We start from the raw sequence: 19,610 nt of genomic DNA on the forward strand, positions 1-19,610 counted from the left end.
CTAACTGCACCAAAGTGTTTAAAAGGGGTGTTTTACCCTAGAATCGCCTTAAAACAAGAGCTTTGGTAAGTCTAAAACTTTCATAACACTAAAGACAAGAAACCAAAGTGGGAAAAAATTGAAAATTCAGCTATGATGTCGTATTAGGATGACCATTCATGCAGCAGCTAAAGATGGTCCAAGATTGGGGATACGACCATATCTATCTGAGACATTTGGAAACCACAACCTGCATAAATCTAAAAGACCATAGCTATAAGGATGTCATAAGAACACCTATTGAGGAGTTTGATTCCGCTACTGTAGCCGAGTTTGAACTTCCGTCATGGTTGGGTAAGCCCAAAGAGCTATGGATGTGTGGAGCATCTAATTGTGAAAGCCTCAAACGAGAGGAGCATATCCTAAAAAGAGCTAAAGAGGACACAACTTACATCCCAAAACTTTTTTCCCGGAAGAAGCTTTAGAAACCTTAGAATGGGAGCATGTCCTAGCAAGATGTATGTGCCACAATGGATTGTCCAACGACAAAATTTTGCAATGAAAGCGGATACGATGTGGTTCTTTATTATGGTTTTAGTGTGCTAACAGAGGGAGGAGAGCAATCTCAATTGGTGTAAAGAGAGGTTAAAGCAGGGTCTTCAGTTGCAAGAAACCCATTCCACTCAACAAACTCCAAATACTGCCATAAAACATAGCCAAGAGGATAAACAGGAGGATAACTATATAGAGCCAATTGTCCAAGTAATGGTTGGTTATAATAAATTGCAAGCACTAGCAATGGTTGATACAAAAGCACTAGGAAATTTGATTTCCTTAAGCTTATATAACAAGATTGCTGAGGTGGAATTACAAGCCACAGACGAAGACATCAAAGGATTTATTAGTTATCAAGCTAATGTCATAGGCTCAACAGTAATTCCACTACAATTGGGAAATACCATGTGTACACACCACTTCTACATTGTCTTCGATACACGTATGTAATATCAACTGCTATTGGGACACCCTTGGCAAAAAGTTTATGACACCCAAATCACCTGCTCACAAAGTGCTCTGCAAATTCAAACATTCAAAGGAAAGTACACAATTGCATTTGTTACTAAACACAAGACTCATGAAAGTGCAAAAGTTACAAAAGAGTCAGCTTCACAATTGCCCAAAGAAGAATCAATTCTAGATTCAAAAATGGCTACCAATACGGAAAAGACAGTCCCTACAAAAGCCCAACCGACAAAGATTATCCCCAAGATCAACCAACCTGGTACACACAGTCAAATTTGGATACCTAAAGAACGGCTTGGCCAACGCGAATCTGGATCAAGAAAGAAAACTTTCACAAGAGACATCTTCAACTTTAACATCCAGGTGTCAACAACAAAGATCACAGAAGAGACAACCAAAGCAAAAATCTAAGTCTCCAAAGCATAAACAAACATATTCACATCCGCAAGGTTATTACAAAACACGTATGGGATCCAAAGAAAGTACTTCATGCACAAAAGAATCAAGAATATATTTGGATACCCAAACAAGCCACTACAAAACCCCAAGATCAGTGGACTAATCAAAAGAAGAAGTCTCCATCAAGGGCACCAACAAGGACTCCAGCAGTTACGACAAAGCAAATCTGGGTACCCAAGAAGCTATATCAAGTCCAAAAGAACTACTATCATATTTGGGTCCCATTGAAAAAAGCTAAGGAGGTATCATCAAAGGAATTACCCAAGGTCCAAACCAAAATAGACATCAAGGTGAAATGGGTTCAAAAGCCCATCATGTATCAAATTAACATATGACATCACCCAGAAAAAATGATCCACCCCATCAAGCCGTAATTTCAAATTGCTCAAGAGGACTCAGCCATGGGAGGGGGGAGCAAATGCTACATAAAAAGACATGCGAAATAATGCTGCCAAAAAAACAAAACTAACAAACTAACAAATACTAAGCCACAATCAAGCATGAAATAAAGGAGCTCATCATCTCATATCAACACAACAAAAGGTGAACAAAAGGTAAAGTGACATCAACACTTACCAACTCAAGAGCCAAAAACATTTTGACGATCCAAATGGCACCTACAATAATCGAAATCACCAGACATGAGAGAAAATTGAGCTTCACGTAAATATCAACACTAATTCAAAATACAACGATCTAGAGTATGCCCAATTATAAATAAAATGATGGCATCCAAAGACCAATAGAATGATGAAGTCCGCAAACTCAAGAACCTTCTTACAACATGTAACGGCTTCAAAAGGTAAGTCCAAGTTGCCATTAAAAATGGCATAAAAAGTCAGAGTCGGGCAGCTGAGCCAATAAATAAGCAAGGCATTAGTCCCAAAGCTTCATATGTAATATTATTGTGGTCTAAGAGTCTTAGCTACCTTAGGTACTGCTCGAGCTGGAAGAGTTGAGCATATTTAAGTTAGGTCGTTCATGCTGGAATAGGTGAGAATAAGAGTCAAAAACTATATAATCTAAGTCCAAAGAAGAATAAGGAGAATGTCTAAAAGACACTTACGCACTAAGCACAGTGAGGAATGAGTGGAGAAGCTTCTACTTCAAAAACTCTTCTAGGAAAAGCGGAATCTATTGAGATGTCTTTGGATATCCCAAGTGCTACATTATTCCCTTGAAGTACCCATCAACTCCACTTCTCACACAACATGGTTTTATTGAAAAATTTCTCAATTCTCATATGCATTTAGAGTGTCCCATAATTGGCACTTGCAATAGGCACTCTTTTCTTGATTCTCCCAAGCACTCACCTTGCATGAACAGGCACTCAAAGCCCAATAAACTCAACTTAAATAAGAGCGTATACCAAAGGCATTTTTCCCACTGGGTTTTTCCCTTTGGTCATCTAGGTTTCAGACCTTAATGTAGGACTACAAAAGGTAACAGGGATCTTACTAAGGAGGTACAAAGAATGGTTGTCTCACAAGACAAAGTCGCAAAGCCACGCAAACTTCTCCACACAAATTATGGTCACAAAAACTAAAGTACAAGCTTCAACAAAAGTCTCAGTAAAGTACTCAAAGACGAAGACGCAAGGAACAATCATTAGAAAAGCGACATTTATAACAAGTTGTCGAAAAGCCTCGTCAACAAAAGCCATTACCTTTGTACACAAGATAATACTTTAAAGAGAGTGACAAAGCACAAGTGAAGGCTCATCTCCAACAATTGATAGTGACCTTCAAAACAAAGCAAAGGATGTCCACAGCAAAAGACAACAAGTCTTGTCGGGGATGACAAGAACGCGGGATGGGGGAGTGTTGAAGCGGTTGACCAACACATGCCAAATCCAAGCGATCAACGGAGGCGCATTATTAATTATATCATTTTTGCCTAAAGCCTACTATTGTAGCTCACTGATTAGGGGAAGTCCTTTTAATGTTGTAAATCTCGGGAAAACCCTTGTAATGATGAAAATGGATGGAGACTCAAATTCACTCAATAATTGTAATTAGTACCTCTCTTAGCTAAAATATCCAAATTAGGGTTGAGGTATATAAGCCAAACCCTTGTAACCTTGAGATAGACTTTCTTTAAATCAATCTTGGGTTCAACTATGTTACATACGGTGTGTCATGTGTGAGTAGGTCTTCCTTCTCTCTCTACGCATGCTACAGGAGCGACATTGTTGAGGCGACTCCATCAACACGTTAGCTACGGCAAGAGCTACGCATCATTGCCAAGCACGCGCAATTTTGGATTCCTCCGCGAAGAGATCTTCCTCGAGCTTCAAGGTGAGTTTTCTCCCTATCCGCGTGTCTGTTTCATTATTGTTATATATCTATGCGTTCACGACGAGACAAGCTACGCCTTAGGCCTAATCACATTTGAAATCGGTGACCTGAATTTTAATGTCAGACATCATACACGATTGTGATTGCATGTGTGTGTAGATAGTATATTGGGGTAGAGACTTTAGGGTAGTATCCTCTAGGTGTATAGAGACTAGCCCTCAAGTTTCGTAACGATTAGACATCATTAGGTTATGTTTCGAGAGGTAGATGTGTCATAGATATGGTAGCCGTCATGTACATAGTGGGTTAGGATAGATTTCTTTGTAGTGATTGTCTTAGAATGTCAAGTAGGTGATTAACAACCACTTGCTTGTTTCCATGCGCTTGCGGGTCATTGCTCCATCCTTGGCTAATATTATGTTGGTCTAGTTCTCATTGTGCTAGCATCTGAGACGGTAGCAATGGAAGCCATCAAGTCCCATAAACACCAAACTTGCAGACCACCCTCACACCCAAATGTAGTCCATGTACTTGAGAGAATACCTGAATATGTTGTCACACAAGATGAAATTGAAGTGAATCCCTAGATAAAGCAGCTACAACGATGAATGTCCAAAGTCTAGGAATCCAATTAGAAGCACTACTAGGCAACAAGTCAACCTCGAATGCATGCAAGACATTCAAAATGAAGTCAAAGGGATTCTACTAAAGATGCAAATCACTATAAGAATCCTAGACCATTGAGTAGTTGCCCTCTTAGAGAATAATGCATCCAATAGCTGAGGGTAACTCACCAGAATGACCATCGTAGAAAAATATTATTTCAGTTGGTTAGGATTCTTACAAAAATGATGTAGTAGGAGAACTGGATAGTGTTAAACACATGGCAGTGCTAGACTCCCCAATCGTGATGTATGCACTCCCAATTAAAGAAGATGAATTGTCAAAGCTCTATCCCACCCTATATCTAATTTACAGTGAACCTGCTAATTAGATGAGGTATATCCCGATAGTGGATTAGAGTAGTACGAATAGAGAAAGACCCTATGGGTGGCCTGAAAATCCATCCTCAATGACATTGAACCAAAAAGTACAATTACAGAGCTCAAGTATGATTTGATCAATTTCAGAGGCATGATGACTCAATGGAAATTGCAAATTAGCCATCTAATCAAGTATACAAAAGAGCTGTTGCAATTGTCTATAAATGCATCAAAGATTCCTGAAAAGGAACTTGCGAACAAAGTAAGCTCTGAATCCCAATTCAGAGAAATGGTTGAGGTACTTTTTGAAGCCAAAATTAAAGCTAATCAGTCAAATCCAATTGGATGGATATAAATGTCATCCATCTATCATAAGTTGGCAAGGGCAAGGCTAACCAAAGGCAAGAAGACTTTATATGAACCTGTCATGAAGACCTAGCATGCACTCACACCTTACAAAGTGGAAATGCTAATTGAAGCAGGGAGCAACTAGAGCACGAGACTATTTACCAGATTATCCGGAAGGAAAATTCTACCTCCAACACTCCTCAACGCGACGACCAACTGGTGGTCAGACCTGGGAAACCACCAGCTCAACAAGTTTCAAACTGAAGAAAGTCCTAGATAAAAGAAAACCAAAGCAAAGCACAAGAGATGAATTCATACAAGATGTTTGAAATTTTGGAATATATCAAAATTCAAGAAAAGGGAGGATGTAGCTGGTGGAAAACTGCCCTTAGAGATAGCCTACATGGGAATCGCCTTGACGAGTTACCTGGTAAAATTACTAACAGTTACTAGACCCTATACGATCATGTAACCAACCAAACATTAATATGGGTGCCTATAAATAGGACCCGCTGCTTTCATTTTGGGGGTCTGTCAGTCTATAAGTAGATCGAAACTCTTCTATCTTCTGTAACTAGTCACTATACTCTTCATGAAGCTTTTGAGAATTGAGTGTTGTACCACTTGTACCTCCATACTTTGTACTTCTAAATCAGCTTATGAATCTAAGTCTATAATTCTAGTTGTCTTAGTTCATGTCATCTGAAGTCTTTCATTTCAATTCAGTTTGTTTGTCAGAGTTTTCTGTGTACTCTTCTGTGCTGGGGTAAAGGCGGTGTGTCTCTTACCTCTGCCGGACACGTCAGAGATGTCCAACCATCCATTACTTGTACACACCTTATTCTTTACTAGATAGAAGAATAAGGGGCTCTCTTACACACATAGTGTTGAGTTGCACCACCCACATCCTGTGTTCTCTCTCTCTTCTCCCTTCTCACTCTCCGCACACGCACCGCATTCGCACACTCACAATTGGTATCAGAGCTACGGCTTGGCGATGACGGGGAGCATGACGGCTTTGAGAGCTTCGAGGTGATAGCTTGCTCGGTCTCGACGATGGAAAGATAAAGAAAGCTTGAAAGCTTTGTGAGAATGCAATGGGAGCTTGTGAGCTCAGTTGTGAGAGTGATGTATGCTCTTGTGGAAGCTCAGAAAGGAGTGTGGAAGATTGTGGGTAAGTGAAGGTTCTGCCCTAAAAACTGTATGTGCAGCAGCACTATTTTCGTTTTTCTCCTTATAGAATGCAGATCTTAGAATTTTGCCTAGAAAGTCCATTCCTTTCGACGTGGTCTACAACTTTGCAGAAGAAACTTTCTGCAAATTCCTCACCGTTTTGGTGATATTCAGCTCAGACTGACCGTATACAGAAATTGCAGTTTTTTTGCTTTCACATAGTATGCAAGTTTGATACACTTTTGGAAGCATGGCAGGTACTCGAAGTTAGGTGCATAAATTTTGAGCTAAAGATGCAATTTCAACTTGTGCAGAGTCTATGGTTTGAGGGTTTTTGGTAGATTTGGGCAAAGAGTCACGGAGGCTTTTACACACCATCAAAGCGGTCTCTTGAGAGACACGATTTTTGGAGCACATAGGTGGACCTTCTTTCACAGATTTTCACACGATACTTTGGCATCGATTTTGTGCTTGGATTCATGGTCTTTGTGGATGGTTTGCTTATGGTGATGGCACATGGTTGATGCCCATTGTACATGCATTCTAGCGAGCACTTTCAAGTGCCGGTGAGCTCTCTTGAGAGCATTGTTTTCGCATTGATGAAGTTTCCAGATTGCAACTCTTTTGGCGCTCTCTCATGCGCGGTCACTCCGTTGATGTATGTTGAGTGCGGATTGCCATTGTATGTGAAAATGTGGAGCCATTTTGGCATTTCTACTCATTGGCATGGAGTAGTGTTATGGTTTATGGTAGAGATTGTAATTGAGTTTTTGCTCAGTTTTCAGGGGAAACTCTGCTATATTTTTCCCAGATTCTCACCATGGTTTATGCGTATTCGTAGTTTACTCTCTGATGGTTTAGTGGTCGAGTTGACTCCTACTCTGACAGTTATCTATAATTTTTTGGCTTGCGGGTTGCGTTGAGTTTTGGCTCATTTTGCAAAGGAAGCTCTGTTCGTTTTTCCCCGTCTTCTCGCCATAAAAGTTTGTAGTGTTATGCCATCTTGTACATTGGTCAATATATTCCCACTTTGACAGTGATCGAGTGTTTACTCTCACTTTGAGAGGTTTTGTCAACTTGGACACAGTTTGGAGTTCTTGTACCCACTCTCGCAGGAGTGAGGATTACGTATGCTTATGTGGCTACAGACTTTGCTAGTCACAGGTTTCACAAGTTTTTGCAGATTATGCAAGAAGTTTCTCTTGTGGGATGCATTTTGAGCTAGTTTGCTCTCTACTTGCGTATATGGTTATGCGCTTTACGCTCGGTTGAGCAGTTTGACCAAGTTTGTGCTTGCATATAGCAGATTGTGGAGTTGTTTTATGCATATGTGAGTATCGGTCTTGATGTGATTGGTCATGGTTTTCATGATTGTGTAGTGGTTGAGTGATCCCCCACTTTTGTTGCCATTTTTTGTTGCAGATATGTGTGACAGTGTAGAGTCCACTACGGTGACTTTTGAGAGATGACGCTCTCTTTCTTGCCGATACTTGCGTTGTTGGCATTGCGGTCACAGAGGGCACATTAGACGCCGTTGTTTCAAACGTATGAGACAACACCGGAGATGTATGCGAGATGCAAATACGGCTTTGACACAGGTTAGAGAGGCAGTTCCATTGGCAGTCTATGCCGGTGATGGTGATGTCATGCTTGCCTCGAGTGTACCTCTTGCAGATTTGTCTATGGATATCACACTTTCTCCACAATGGTTACTAGATAGCGAAGATGCTTTCCACATCACACCATGTCATGAGTGGTTTAGCACATTTTCTATTGGGAGACTTGGTTGTAGAGGAAGAGATAGAGCGCCAGTGCTCTAGTGAGACACAACAAGTATTGTCAGACTTTGTGCAGGCACAGGTAGAGCAGGTCTTCTCTTTAGAGACACAGACATAGATGACATATATGGAGTTCTTTGATATGCTCATGCTAGAGGCTGATGAGTTGGTACCAGGATGCACATATTCGCCTATGGGTGAGAGGGACATAGCTATCCTAGTGTCGATGTTGACACATCCATATGCGATGGGTAGTCTTGATGACGTAGTGATTGCAGATAGCGCAGTGGAGGCGAGTACAGCCAGGTTTGCGTAGATTTTGTCAACGTTCAGGCGTCTCATGTTTGACTTGTTAGTGTCAAGGCCCGATCTAGCAGCTGCAGTGGGAGCATTTACAACAGGGATTGTTAGTCATACGATGACTGACACTAGCATGATGCATAGTGGAGTTTTGCAGACCATATAGAGTAGTCAGCGAGATTTACACGTAGGCTCTAGTGTGGGTATGCACGCTCGCCTACCACCGGAGTCTAGTGACCAGCTCATTCCATGTCACTTAGTTTTCAGCTAGTTTTGTGATATCTAATCACTAAAAAATGTGCCTTATGGTTATGAGACAAAAGCCTAATTCACATATTAATTCAACTATATCATCAGGGACATATGAACAACCAACTTATGCGGAGAATAGTGAACAATGTATGGAGCAGCAAGCGCACTTTAAGAAAGAAATCTCTCAAGAAAATCACAACAGGTCTTGAATTAAATAAACTAAAAAAGAGTTTTGAAGCTTCTAACTCAAAGACAACCACACCAAAGACCAGCCAACACATCGTCATGCTTGTAGATGTTGACTATCGATACATTATTTAGCTAATTTTCAGCATAAGTTCTCATTTTCTAGGCCTATTTTGATTTTGCAGATTGTAATATACATGAAGCTCACCAAAATGTGATGTAATTGGAATTGTCCCACTTATTTTTGATGTAATTGTATATTGCATAGGTGAATTGAGCTTAGGTATAAAAGAAAATTATTAGAAGGATTACAAAGAACACTTTGTATGGTGAAGCTGCAAAGTGAGCAGAACTACTTTGTAATCGACATATCATGCCATCTAATCAAATTCCCTCAAGTGCACCAGGTTTCTCTCCTCTTGCTCTATTTCTTGAGTGTATTCACTGTTAGTTTGGTGAAGGTTCATGACTATGATGTGTGAGGCGTAATCTGCTGTTGTAGTGATGTATTCAAGTTTAATTGCTAATGTTTTGATAGAAGGTTGTTCTTAAGCCTTATGGGAAGTGGTTAGACTATTTCTCTTCATATTTTGATGGCCTATGAAACGATGGATCGCGATTCATGTACTTTCAAGAATCAAGTTTTCATGGCTCAGATCTGTTTTGATAGCCCTTGCCTATAGTTTCCTAAAGTTTGGAAGATTTTTTAGCCCATTTAGCTGAGAAACTATTGATTGATTAGTTGGTTTGAGGATTGACTGTATGCCTGACGATTGTTTGTTGATCGTTGATTTGTGATTGCTTTCGTGTATCTTCTTGCGTAGGTTTACTCCGTTGTGAAAGCATTACCATAGAATGCATAGTGGGAAGAAGCAAGTATAGAACGCAAACAACATATACACTCACAAGGTTAGTGAAATAAAAGAGATCACTGAAGAAGAATAGAAAGATATTCCATAACTAGATTCCAGCTCACTTCTTCTATCAAAAAGCGAGTTCAAATTTTTCAAATCATCTTCAAGTCCTTAGGCTCCCATTGCAGTGTCTGTGCGTACAAAAGTAGTAAGCACTTGAATTATCTCACCAATCACCTGGGGTTCACTAACTTGTTTGCTCTTGCAACTTGGAACTCCCCAAGGGCCTGATTTATTAAACATCATTGCATTGTAGAAAAATGCATTGAGAATAATATTGCAAGGGTTTTTGTGGACTGCTTTCTCAATTTGCATCTCGAAGATGACAAATCCACTCTGGCATTGTGGCTTGCATACAGCACACACACATACACCCACACGCTTGGAGGAGAGAGCCACCCCAAATGTTACATTTTCACTTAGTATGAACAAGACAAACGGTTCCCAGTATATATGTAGAAGGTCACAGGTTCGACTAATGTTTTACCGAACAGGCAGCGAGGAAGCCAGCTTAGGCCTTCTTCATCAGTTTGTCTGCTGATCACGAAGCTTCAATGGCGAGCTCTGACGAGGCGGCCCAGGAGAAGGCCACCGTCCACATCCGCTGCACGAGCGGCAGCAAGTTCTCTGTGGAAGTCAGCCTTGATACCACCATCGGTGCTTTCAAGCCCCTTCTTGTGGAAGGATCGGGTGTCGCCGCTGATCAGCAGCGCCTTATCTACAAAGGCCGTGTCCTTAAAGAGGAGTGCACCCTCGAAAGCTATGGTACGCTTCCTTCTCCAGCTCTTACTGTCTTAGATCGATTTATCACATATCAATAGGGAACCACGCATGCTTTTCATTCTTGCAAGTGAAGGGTTTCTTGCTTGAGATTTGCAACCGTTGTCTGTTAATTGGGTTTGAGTGCTGCTTGTTGGGTCAATACAATGCGTTGTGCCCATGCCAATCTCAGCTTACGTTTCTATGCTAGATTCCCCTCCTATTGCGTACACTTTTTTTGGCAGAAAGGTACCCCCTTTGAGACTCAGGCTCGGTGGAAATTAGCCTGTCTAAACTTGCTTTTTGTGTACGTGAAAATTAGGGTTTATTTGGGAGGAGTGGAATGTGGGATTACTGCTTTTTTTAATCAGATTAAGTATCATACTATTGCTCTGATGAACAAGGATGGGCAGACCTGTTGCCTTTGTTCTTAACGAATGCATAAGCATTGCAAAACTGCTGAATACAACTAGCTGTGGCTTTTCTTACAAGGAATCTCAGATCGAATTTAGCAGTTGTGTACTTTTTGGAAGACAGATGCATCATTTTTCAGACTTTTCAGTGCAGCCCTCTCATTCATTTAAGTACTTTTTTGATGTATTTGGAGTATTTTCTATTTGAGTTTCTATCCAGGCTGTTGTCGATATGTTTGAGCAATAATTAGCAAGTGCTACATTTAGCAGTTTTTTTGATAGCGGTAGAGAGTAACCTCCAACCAAGGTAAGTTGTTTGGAATGAAGTGTGCATCATATCAAGGCTATTATTTTGAACAAATAAAGAGATTATAGCTTTCGTGTGCTGCTATATTTGGGGTAGTGGCATGAAGAGAGACTTTTGGTGAATGAGGACTTTCATTTGTGTTAGGTTTTTTGTATGTATAACAAGTGCATGTGGAATTTAGTAACTTGTGCAAATTTGCTTCAAGCTAACTCTCCTTCATAGTCTCATGAGAGAGAGAGAGAGAGAGAGAGAGAGAGAGAGAGAGAGAGAGAGAGAGAGAGAGAGAGAGAGAGAGAGAGAGAGAGAGATGATGATGATGAAATGAAATGCTATATAAGGCCAAAATGACCTATGAGACCAAAAGTTTACAATGTTTGGTGAATTTGATACAATGTCTGTGAAAGCTGAAAGATTGAACAATTAACAAAAAAAAAAAACTAAACATCTAATTGGAAGGGGGGGGGGAGGGAGAGGGATACATAGTGGGCTCTCAAGGAGTAGAGACATCATGTACATATACAACAGTATCCAAAGACATCCCTCATGGGACGATGGCGGATAACATCAATGTCCTCCATAGTGAGCACTCTGGCGACTCTTGTGTCATGCTAGTATAGTGTGGATCCTCTGTGATAGTCTCTGTCGGTGTCAAGATGACCCCCTCATCCGGGGGGGGGGGGGGGGGGACGGGATCGTCTTTGCAGGGGGGAGAGAATGTTTTTTTGTTGGGCGCCAAGTTTTTAAGCCATTTTAGAGTGGCTTGTTGCTTGTAATAATTTTATTGAAGTGATGGGTCGAACGAGGTTAAAAGTTTCACATATACTTAATTAAAACATTCCTTGGTGGAGACTCATGATGATGCGCATGCAAAAAAATAAATGTATTGTGTGTCCATGGTACGAGGACTCGTATGAACTTACGGGCTTGTTTTAGCATACAATCTTATTTAAGTACGGTATTCTATTCTACCTTGGGATGTCCCCTTCACAATGCTATCTCTCTCGTCTTGTGACACATGAAGAATACTCATGTAGCACTATTCAGTTTTGTTCTTTGTGATGCTCTACACCAGTGGCCTTGGACATATCGACAAGTTATTTTCTTCGTGATGCTCTTCTCACCTTTATCGTGGTATTACACACCCTTCTTGTTGTCAAGAGTGGGCTTGGACAATGCACTAGGACGGTTGAAGACGGCGGCAACAAGTTTAGTTTGCACCTCTCCTCAACACTCGACGACAAGTACTCTTACAAACAACTTTGCTTGCCTCCCAAAACCATTAAACGCTAATGAGTATCTGGTACAACTCCGAATATGAATGCCTCTCTAATCTTCTCTCAAAACCTCTATAGACCAAAAATTTATGGTATGGTTATATCAATGAAATGTCCGGTAGAGAAATTACAAATGATTTAGTTAATGAATGCTAAAGCTCAAACAAAAGTGAACTGGCAGAGATTGCGGATAGCATATCCCCCACTATAAGTACCATCACATAAACACTCTGATGGGCTGTTGCATCATGGCTTCAATCTCCTTCTTTGCGAAGAATCTTGTAGGAGTTGCCCTATGCCTCTCAATGATGGCCTTCATGTGGCGATGGTAGATATATCGGCGACGTGATTAGCAAGAGGGACAAGGGTGTCAAGATCTATTAGTCTTTGTACCCCATGTTTTGAAAAGCGACATGTCTTGAGGTCATGCTAAGAGCTACTTCTTTGAAGAAGTCTCACCTACCTGTGAATGGGTCCTTGACTAGTTTGTGTCGAGCACCATAGTAAAACATGTTAATGCCCTTGTAACTCCAACAATAATAGCCCAAGACATTTTTTATTGGTGTAATCAATCACCCTCGAAAGAGGATATATTAGACTCAGTATGGGGCACCATGAGGGAGTCGTTGATGTTCATAAACTATGAACAAACCACAAGGCTGATTTCCCTTTACAACATTGGACACACCCCATTTTTTAAGTGATCGTTTGGTACTAGCATTGATCGGAAGTTACTTGCATGCAAGCATAATCTATTGTGTAAAAGTTGAAACCTGAAGTACAAGGATGAAGCTTGTATAGTTCCTTTGACTTCTTGGTAAAAGACTTTATCCACCAACTTGTTATCCAACCCAGTCGTATATCTACTTCGTGGAGTGCATAGAGACGATTTACCTTTTGTATCGCCTTCCCCCATACTAATTGGAAGAGAATGGTAATGTGGAAAGGATAGAAGCTGTTGGAAATTAGCTTGTACAACTTGCACTAAGCAGCAAATCTGAGGAACTAATGAGACAACAACCTTCCGGCCCCCAATCACTCTTCGGATCTTGATCAAGATGATTGCACCAAACTTGAAACTTTTTGTAGCTTGTGTCTCTTGCAAACTTGCTAATCCTTGAAAATTCGTAGTCGAAGTGACCGACCGGCAAGCTACTCTTTGTAGGTGCTCCATGCTCCACAAGTACTTGATCTTTGAATGCTGTGATTGAACCTAGTTGCAAATTAGCCCGTTCTCCTGGTTGCAAAAGAGTGGATCTCGAGCCCTTGCTCCCAAATGCTTCAGTATCACCTGTTGTCTGCAAAAAGCACCCAAAACATAATTTGGACCCTTGCTGCAAAAACCCTAATTTGCTATCGAAAACCCTAATTTTTCAAAAATTGTTGGAATCGAAATCAGTTCGCATCAATGTGTAGGGCTCGAGAGGATCAACTTTGACTTTTGTTGCATATCCAAATTCTCAATTTTAAAGCGTTTATCTTGGTCCCTGACGATATGAGTAGATGTCGTGGTTGTTGTCCATACTGCGCACGATAAAGGTGATGATTTTATAAGTTAGTCTTCCTCCTTGGACAAGGAGTGAATTTAAAAGTCCCATGTTGTCAAGTTTTCGACATTGTTTTAGTTTGGTTATGTTTGCCTCTTGTAGGTCTGTACATAGTTGAATCTCATTTTAGCCTTTATTAGGATTTAAGAATTTGCTCTTTTGTCATCTGTGCTATGGTGTTGAGTCTGAAATGTAGGATCGAGTCTTTGTGCGCTCTATTCTTGTTGTGATTGTTTAGTTTAAAGTTTCAGTCAAGTAATCTTCTTTCTCTTATTTTGCTTAGCCTTTTCTAAAAGCTTTTGGAGTAAAAATCGGTTTGTGACTTGTCTCTTTCTAATTTTTGTTTAGAAAAAAATAAAATAATTTACTTTTTCTTTTTTATTTGTTTTCTTGTGTGTCTTGCTTTTGTGTTTTGTGTAAGTGTATAATTTGTAATTACAGACTTTTCTTGACCTCATGAAGCTAGATTGTTTTCTTTTTATCTTAGATTTTGTCAACTATAAAGTTTTATATTTTCTTTAAACTTTTGGTGTTTCCGTTGTATTGCACAAACCTAGCAAGTTTGATTTCCTTTTCATGCACGCATCAATATACAACCATCCCAAACTTTATGTTTTGCTAGAATTATCCCTCACTTGACTAGTCATTTAGTTGCCCTCATGCATTTGATTAACTCAACAGATTTTATGTATCATACTTACTAAGGTCTCCGCCCAAAATGCTACAGGTGGAGGAGGTAATGAATAAGATCATAGCGATATATAGAAAGAACAATGTGGAATCTCGTGGAGTACTGGATCACTGCTTAACTTTTTGATTAAAAGCTTTGGAATGTGTTCTTGCTTGCATTATTTCTCATTCTTGTTTGGTTATTTTGTGAGCATGGCACAATTTATAATTACTTATTGCTTTAATATTTGGCTAATGGATCATCCCTTTGAAGGATGGGTTTACATGTGATCAAGTGGACACATTTGAACTTTACTTTTAGACACAGACTACGTTTTTTTGCTTTAAAAGTCAAGGCAACGGGACAATTATTTTCTTGTCAAGGAGAGAGAAGAGAGGCAACAAGAGTTAAAACTTGCCATATTTGGTTTGGACTTAGTTAAAACAGTGTTGTCCGAGATATTATAACCGTAGGATTCATGGAGGCAACCTCAACACACAAAGTCAATACTCAATTTATAGTTGTGTGCTTGGTGTGTGCTTGTTTGATAATAGGGTGAAAATGTGAAAGATGTTAGGGAAAAGATTCGTGATTAGTGAGGTAGGCAACATTGCAGCTAGTAGAGAGTTATGTGGAAAGAGAACAGAGAAGCGAGGAGATGAGAGAGAAGCAGGAGTCCATTAGTGTAGAGAAGATTTTTGGTCGATGGTTGAAAGTGGTGCCATCATGGAAAATGAAATGGTAACTCTTGACAAAAGACCGTTGAGAGAGTATAAGGTTGAGTCAATAGGGGTATAGCCTCCTCATAAAAAATGGGTGTAAAAGCGGACCACTTTAAGAGGTACTAGAACATTGTGTGTCTCAATCAAAGTTTTAAAAACATGGGCTACCGTTCTTGCCTTCATGATTTTTGTGAGTTAACAAGTTAAGTTGATATTGTACCTTTTTGTTCTTGTTGTGAGCCCCATATACAAGGTTTTTTAATCAATGCATGGTAGCCCATCATCAAACATGGTTTTTTGATAGTAGTAACAATTTGTGAGCTGTGTAACGGTCTAGTAAAGAGCTCAATTTTTCAAACACCTCACATTGCTACTTAGGTTCATCCATCCAGAAAGAAGTTAGAAGAAAAAAAAATTCATGTTAAAAATTTGTAATTGAGGGACAAAATACACAGTTTTCCCCACCCTGATTCTCTTCAGAAGGATGCTGAGGTTGTGTTGAAGGGTTAAACACGGTTGATTGGGAGCTACCTATGATAATTGTTCATGCGGCAAGCTGCAGTGAAGGGTTTTTTGAAAACTCACAGAGAGAGAGATTAAGATTAGGTGAAGACCGGAAGAGTTAAAGCTGGTGGGAGAAATATAAATGAACAGTGGACTTAAAATTGTCTTATGGAATACACTTTTGACCACTTAGATTTCAAAAGGGTGTTTTCCTCAAGACAATTTTTGCCTCTACCAAAATCTCCTTCAGTCCGGTGAAAGAGTCCGTTGCATGTTCCCTTACATCTGGCTTAAGGGTGGGGTTGACAGTACTGAATTGACTCTCTGGATTTCTTGTACAAGTCTTGCTATAAATGACTTGACTCGTTCTAATTTTTGGCCTACAGAAGGCCTTGGTAGACCTTGGAACTCTTGGTAACATTTGTGGACCTTTCAATTAAGCTTGTTGAGTAGGACCACATGGCAAAGTCAATGTGTTTTCCTACTTTTGGAGAGGCATTAACTAGGGGGCCGCACACACTCTCGTCATCTTATTTAGTGTCTAGGAGGAGCCATTGACTTTGAGCCACACTCACTCTCCCATCATCTTATATGTGCCATTGTGACTATTCACCTTGTTAAATTTATTTCCCTCTTAAAGACTTTTGAGACTTGGTTTAATTTTTCACTTTTTGCGGCTGTGTTTTTGAAACGTGGTTGATGCAGGAGTGCAACATGATCATACTATCCATCTGGTAAGGGCAGCACCCTCATCTGCAGCATCAGCAGTGGCAGCTGCAAGTGCAGCCTCTACAAACAATTTGACAGCTCCATTGCCTGGCAATATCCCTGCTGTCAATTTGGGAGCTGGTCTTACTGGGGTAAATGGTCTTGGCACTGATCCGTTTGGTTTTGGCGGTATGGGCGGTGGCCTAGGCATGGGTTTCCCCGAGTTTCAACAAGTGCAGCAACAGTTGATGCAGAATCCTAATCTGATGCGGGATATGATGAACATGCCGGCCGTTCAAAGCTTGATGAACAATCCTGAACTTATGCGAAGTCTGATAATGAACAACCCACAGATGAGGAGTCTCATTGACAGGAATCCAGAACTGGGGCACATTTTAAATGATCCTAGCACTCTTCGTCAAACACTCGATGCTGCCCGGAACCCTGAATTAATGAGAGAGATGATGAGAAACACAGATCGCGCGATGAGCAACATTGAAGCATCTCCTGAGGGGTTCAACATGTTGAGGCGGATGTATGAGACAGTTGAGGAACCTTTTCTGAATGCTGCTACGGGTGCGGATGGAGGGAATGATGCGGCTGCCAATCCTTTTGCAGCTTTACTAGGAACGCAAGGGTTGCAACCTCAGGCAGGAGTGGCTCCTGCGGGAACAGCTACGGGCGCCGCTACGACCACAACAGGGACAGAGACTGTGGCACCAAACACAGCTCCGCTTCCAAATCCTTGGAATCCCTCTCGTAAGTAAATGCAGTTCTTTTGCTAGTTTGACATTTATGGTTTTATCTGCGGCAAAGATGCGAGTCCTTTTTTCCTTTTCTTGAGCAGAGAATGCCCCCAATGCGGGAACAGGTGGAGTCGTTGGCCAGACTCCTACAGGGAATTTAGGGGGCCTATCTGGATTGGCTGGCCTTGGTTTTCCAGATCTTGGAGGAGGTGCCCCTGGACTAGGTATAGTTGACCCAACCTTAATGCAACAGCTGCTGCAGAATCCGGCAATTATGCAGATGATGCAAAGCCTTCTGTCTAATCCTCAGTACATCAATCAGGTATTTTCCTGATTCTCAAGAGCTGCCAGTTATGGGATATTACTAGCTTCCTTGTCTCACTTTGTATCGAACTTCCTGTTGTCGATCTTCTGCTGCAGTTATTGAATCTGCAGCCGCAGCTACGTAATGTGTTGAATGTGAACCCTCAGCTAAGAGAGATGATGCAGAGCCCTGATTTTCTTAGATTAATGAGCAGTCCAGAGATTCTACAGGTACTCAGATTATGGTTTAAAGCTTTTAGTTATATTAAACAGTGTAGCTTGTTTAAACTCCTCATTCACGTGCAGTTGCTACCATTTCAGGGCCTGGGCCAGCAGCAGCCAGGAGCCCAGTAAGCATTCATGAGCTATTTTACTTTGTGCGTTTGGTTTTGCGTGTTTCTCTATAAATTTCGACTGCTTGCTGTCTTTACAGAACACCTGGAGCAAATGGAGCTGCTCCAGTTCCAGGCGGTGCGAATCCTTTCGATATGAATTCTCTGCTTGGCTTGTTTGGTGGTCTACCGGCCACCAGGCCCGAAGGTTTGTTCTTGTTTCGAATTTGGGAAAATACCCTTAAAATTTGTGGAAATTCCAAAACTGCTCCTCAATTTCAAAAAGTTTCCAAAATACCCCTCATATTTTACCAAATGCTCTTAAAAGTTTCCAAAATCCCCAATGGGGGGTGCCATGCAAGAAGGCTAAAATAAGTAATAAAACGCTTCGAAGTGCTGGAGTGAAATGTTTCCCAAATGGAAATGATCACGAAACGACTGCAGAAGCTGAGCACCGAAGTATGGACTAAAGATCTGCTGCCTCGTAGAACTAGGATTTTTGATGGTATTGTGGACTCTCAAGTGAAATGATTCATTCTTTATGGATGCAAATGCCTCTATTTCGAGCTTGTTTGCGAATATATTTGTCTAAGACACCTAAAGATAGATCTCTAATGGAAAACGAACAAACTAAGCAAAGATTGGAGGAAACCATTCAAAATTGGTACAAGGGTATTTGAAAGTTGAGGCGTATTTTGGCATTTTCCACAAATATCAGGGGTAGCTCCGTAATTAATGAATGTCAAGGGGTATTTTGGTGATTTTACCTTAAAGTTCGCATGTCTCTATTTGTTGTGGGTATAATCTAATTTGTTGTTTTTTACCTTATGCAGTAAACACGGTTCCTCCTGAACAGTTGTATGCTGCGCAATTGTCACAGCTACAAGACATGGGGTTTATCAACACAGAAGCCAACATACAGGCTTTGCGGGCCACTGGGGGGAATGTCCATGCTGCTGTTGAGCGGTTGCTTGGTAATCCAGGCTAATTAAGAAGCTTATCGTTGTTGTTATGACTTCCAATAGTTTGTTTATCATAGCGAGCTCAATCCTGGAGTCTTATACCTATCACACACCATCATATATTGGAAGATTGAATTTGACAGGATCATGATATATGGTGTGTTGTCCATGTAAAAAACAACGCTACTATTTGCAAGGGTGAACACTACGCTGCGCTAGATCCTTGGTGCAGGTGCATTTTTTCAGCTTCGTTTTGAGTCCGTGGCTGGTTTCAAACTATTATAGTGGCGCTGTGCCTTGACTGAAGCTTTGTTCTTTCTTTAAGGTGCTTGTCGCAGCATATAGTGTGACATTGCCTTTACACTATTACACATCAGTGTACTGGAAAATAAGTGGTTTTTTTTTCCCCTTAATCAGATGATTTTTCAGAGACAGAAAAGAACTAAATATGCAGTTCGCTTATTCCTTTTAAGACTGTCGATTTACGATGGCGGCGGCCATGCATGTGCAGGTTGGCCGGCCTCCTGTATTTATTGTGTGTTTCAGCAAGTCTATCATTAGCACATTGAGATTTAGGGCATACATAATCATAGTTTTTTCGGGGCGTGTCCGATTGGGGAACATACTCGGACGTGTCCTTGTCCGATTGACGTATGATTGGGTTTTTTGGA

At 40.7% G+C, this 19,610-nt stretch overlaps 1 protein-coding gene across 2 annotated transcripts; it reads left to right on the forward strand.

The window, feature by feature from the left end:
* Nucleotides 1-10,159: 10,159 nt before the first annotated feature.
* On the forward strand, nucleotides 10,160-19,401 carry LOC147434108 (ubiquitin domain-containing protein DSK2a-like). 2 transcript variants are annotated; one of them, XM_086490707.1, is made up of 7 exons: nucleotides 10,160-10,457; nucleotides 16,594-17,355; nucleotides 17,444-17,664; nucleotides 17,763-17,876; nucleotides 17,952-17,995; nucleotides 18,079-18,185; nucleotides 18,811-19,401. In XM_086490707.1, the coding sequence occupies exons 1-7, from the start codon at nucleotides 10,247-10,249 to the stop codon at nucleotides 18,963-18,965; spliced, it is 1,614 nt and encodes a 537-aa protein (XP_086346833.1). In that variant the 5' UTR covers nucleotides 10,160-10,246; the 3' UTR covers nucleotides 18,966-19,401. The 2 variants fall into 2 exon arrangements, with proteins under 2 accessions (XP_086346833.1, XP_086346834.1); XM_086490708.1 differs by having other exon boundaries at nucleotides 17,967-17,995.
* The last annotated feature ends 209 nt before the right edge of the window (nucleotides 19,402-19,610 follow it).

This window comes from Adiantum capillus-veneris, chromosome 19 (genome assembly GCF_014529385.1).
Source record: "Adiantum capillus-veneris isolate H3 chromosome 19, ASM1452938v2, whole genome shotgun sequence".
NCBI classification, from domain to species: Eukaryota; Viridiplantae; Streptophyta; class Polypodiopsida; order Polypodiales; family Pteridaceae; genus Adiantum; species Adiantum capillus-veneris.

Excerpts from the sequence above, each read along its gene's own strand:
- LOC147434108 (XM_086490707.1), top strand. The coding sequence starts at position 10,247 with ATGGCGAGCTCTGACGAGGCGGCCCAGGAGAAGGCCACCGTCCACATC. Across the intron at positions 17,665-17,762 it reads ATCCTCAGTACATCAATCAG|TTATTGAATCTGCAGCCGCA; the intron begins GTATTTTCCTGA and ends CTTCTGCTGCAG. Across the intron at positions 17,996-18,078 it reads CAGCAGCAGCCAGGAGCCCA|AACACCTGGAGCAAATGGAG; the intron begins GTAAGCATTCAT and ends CTGTCTTTACAG.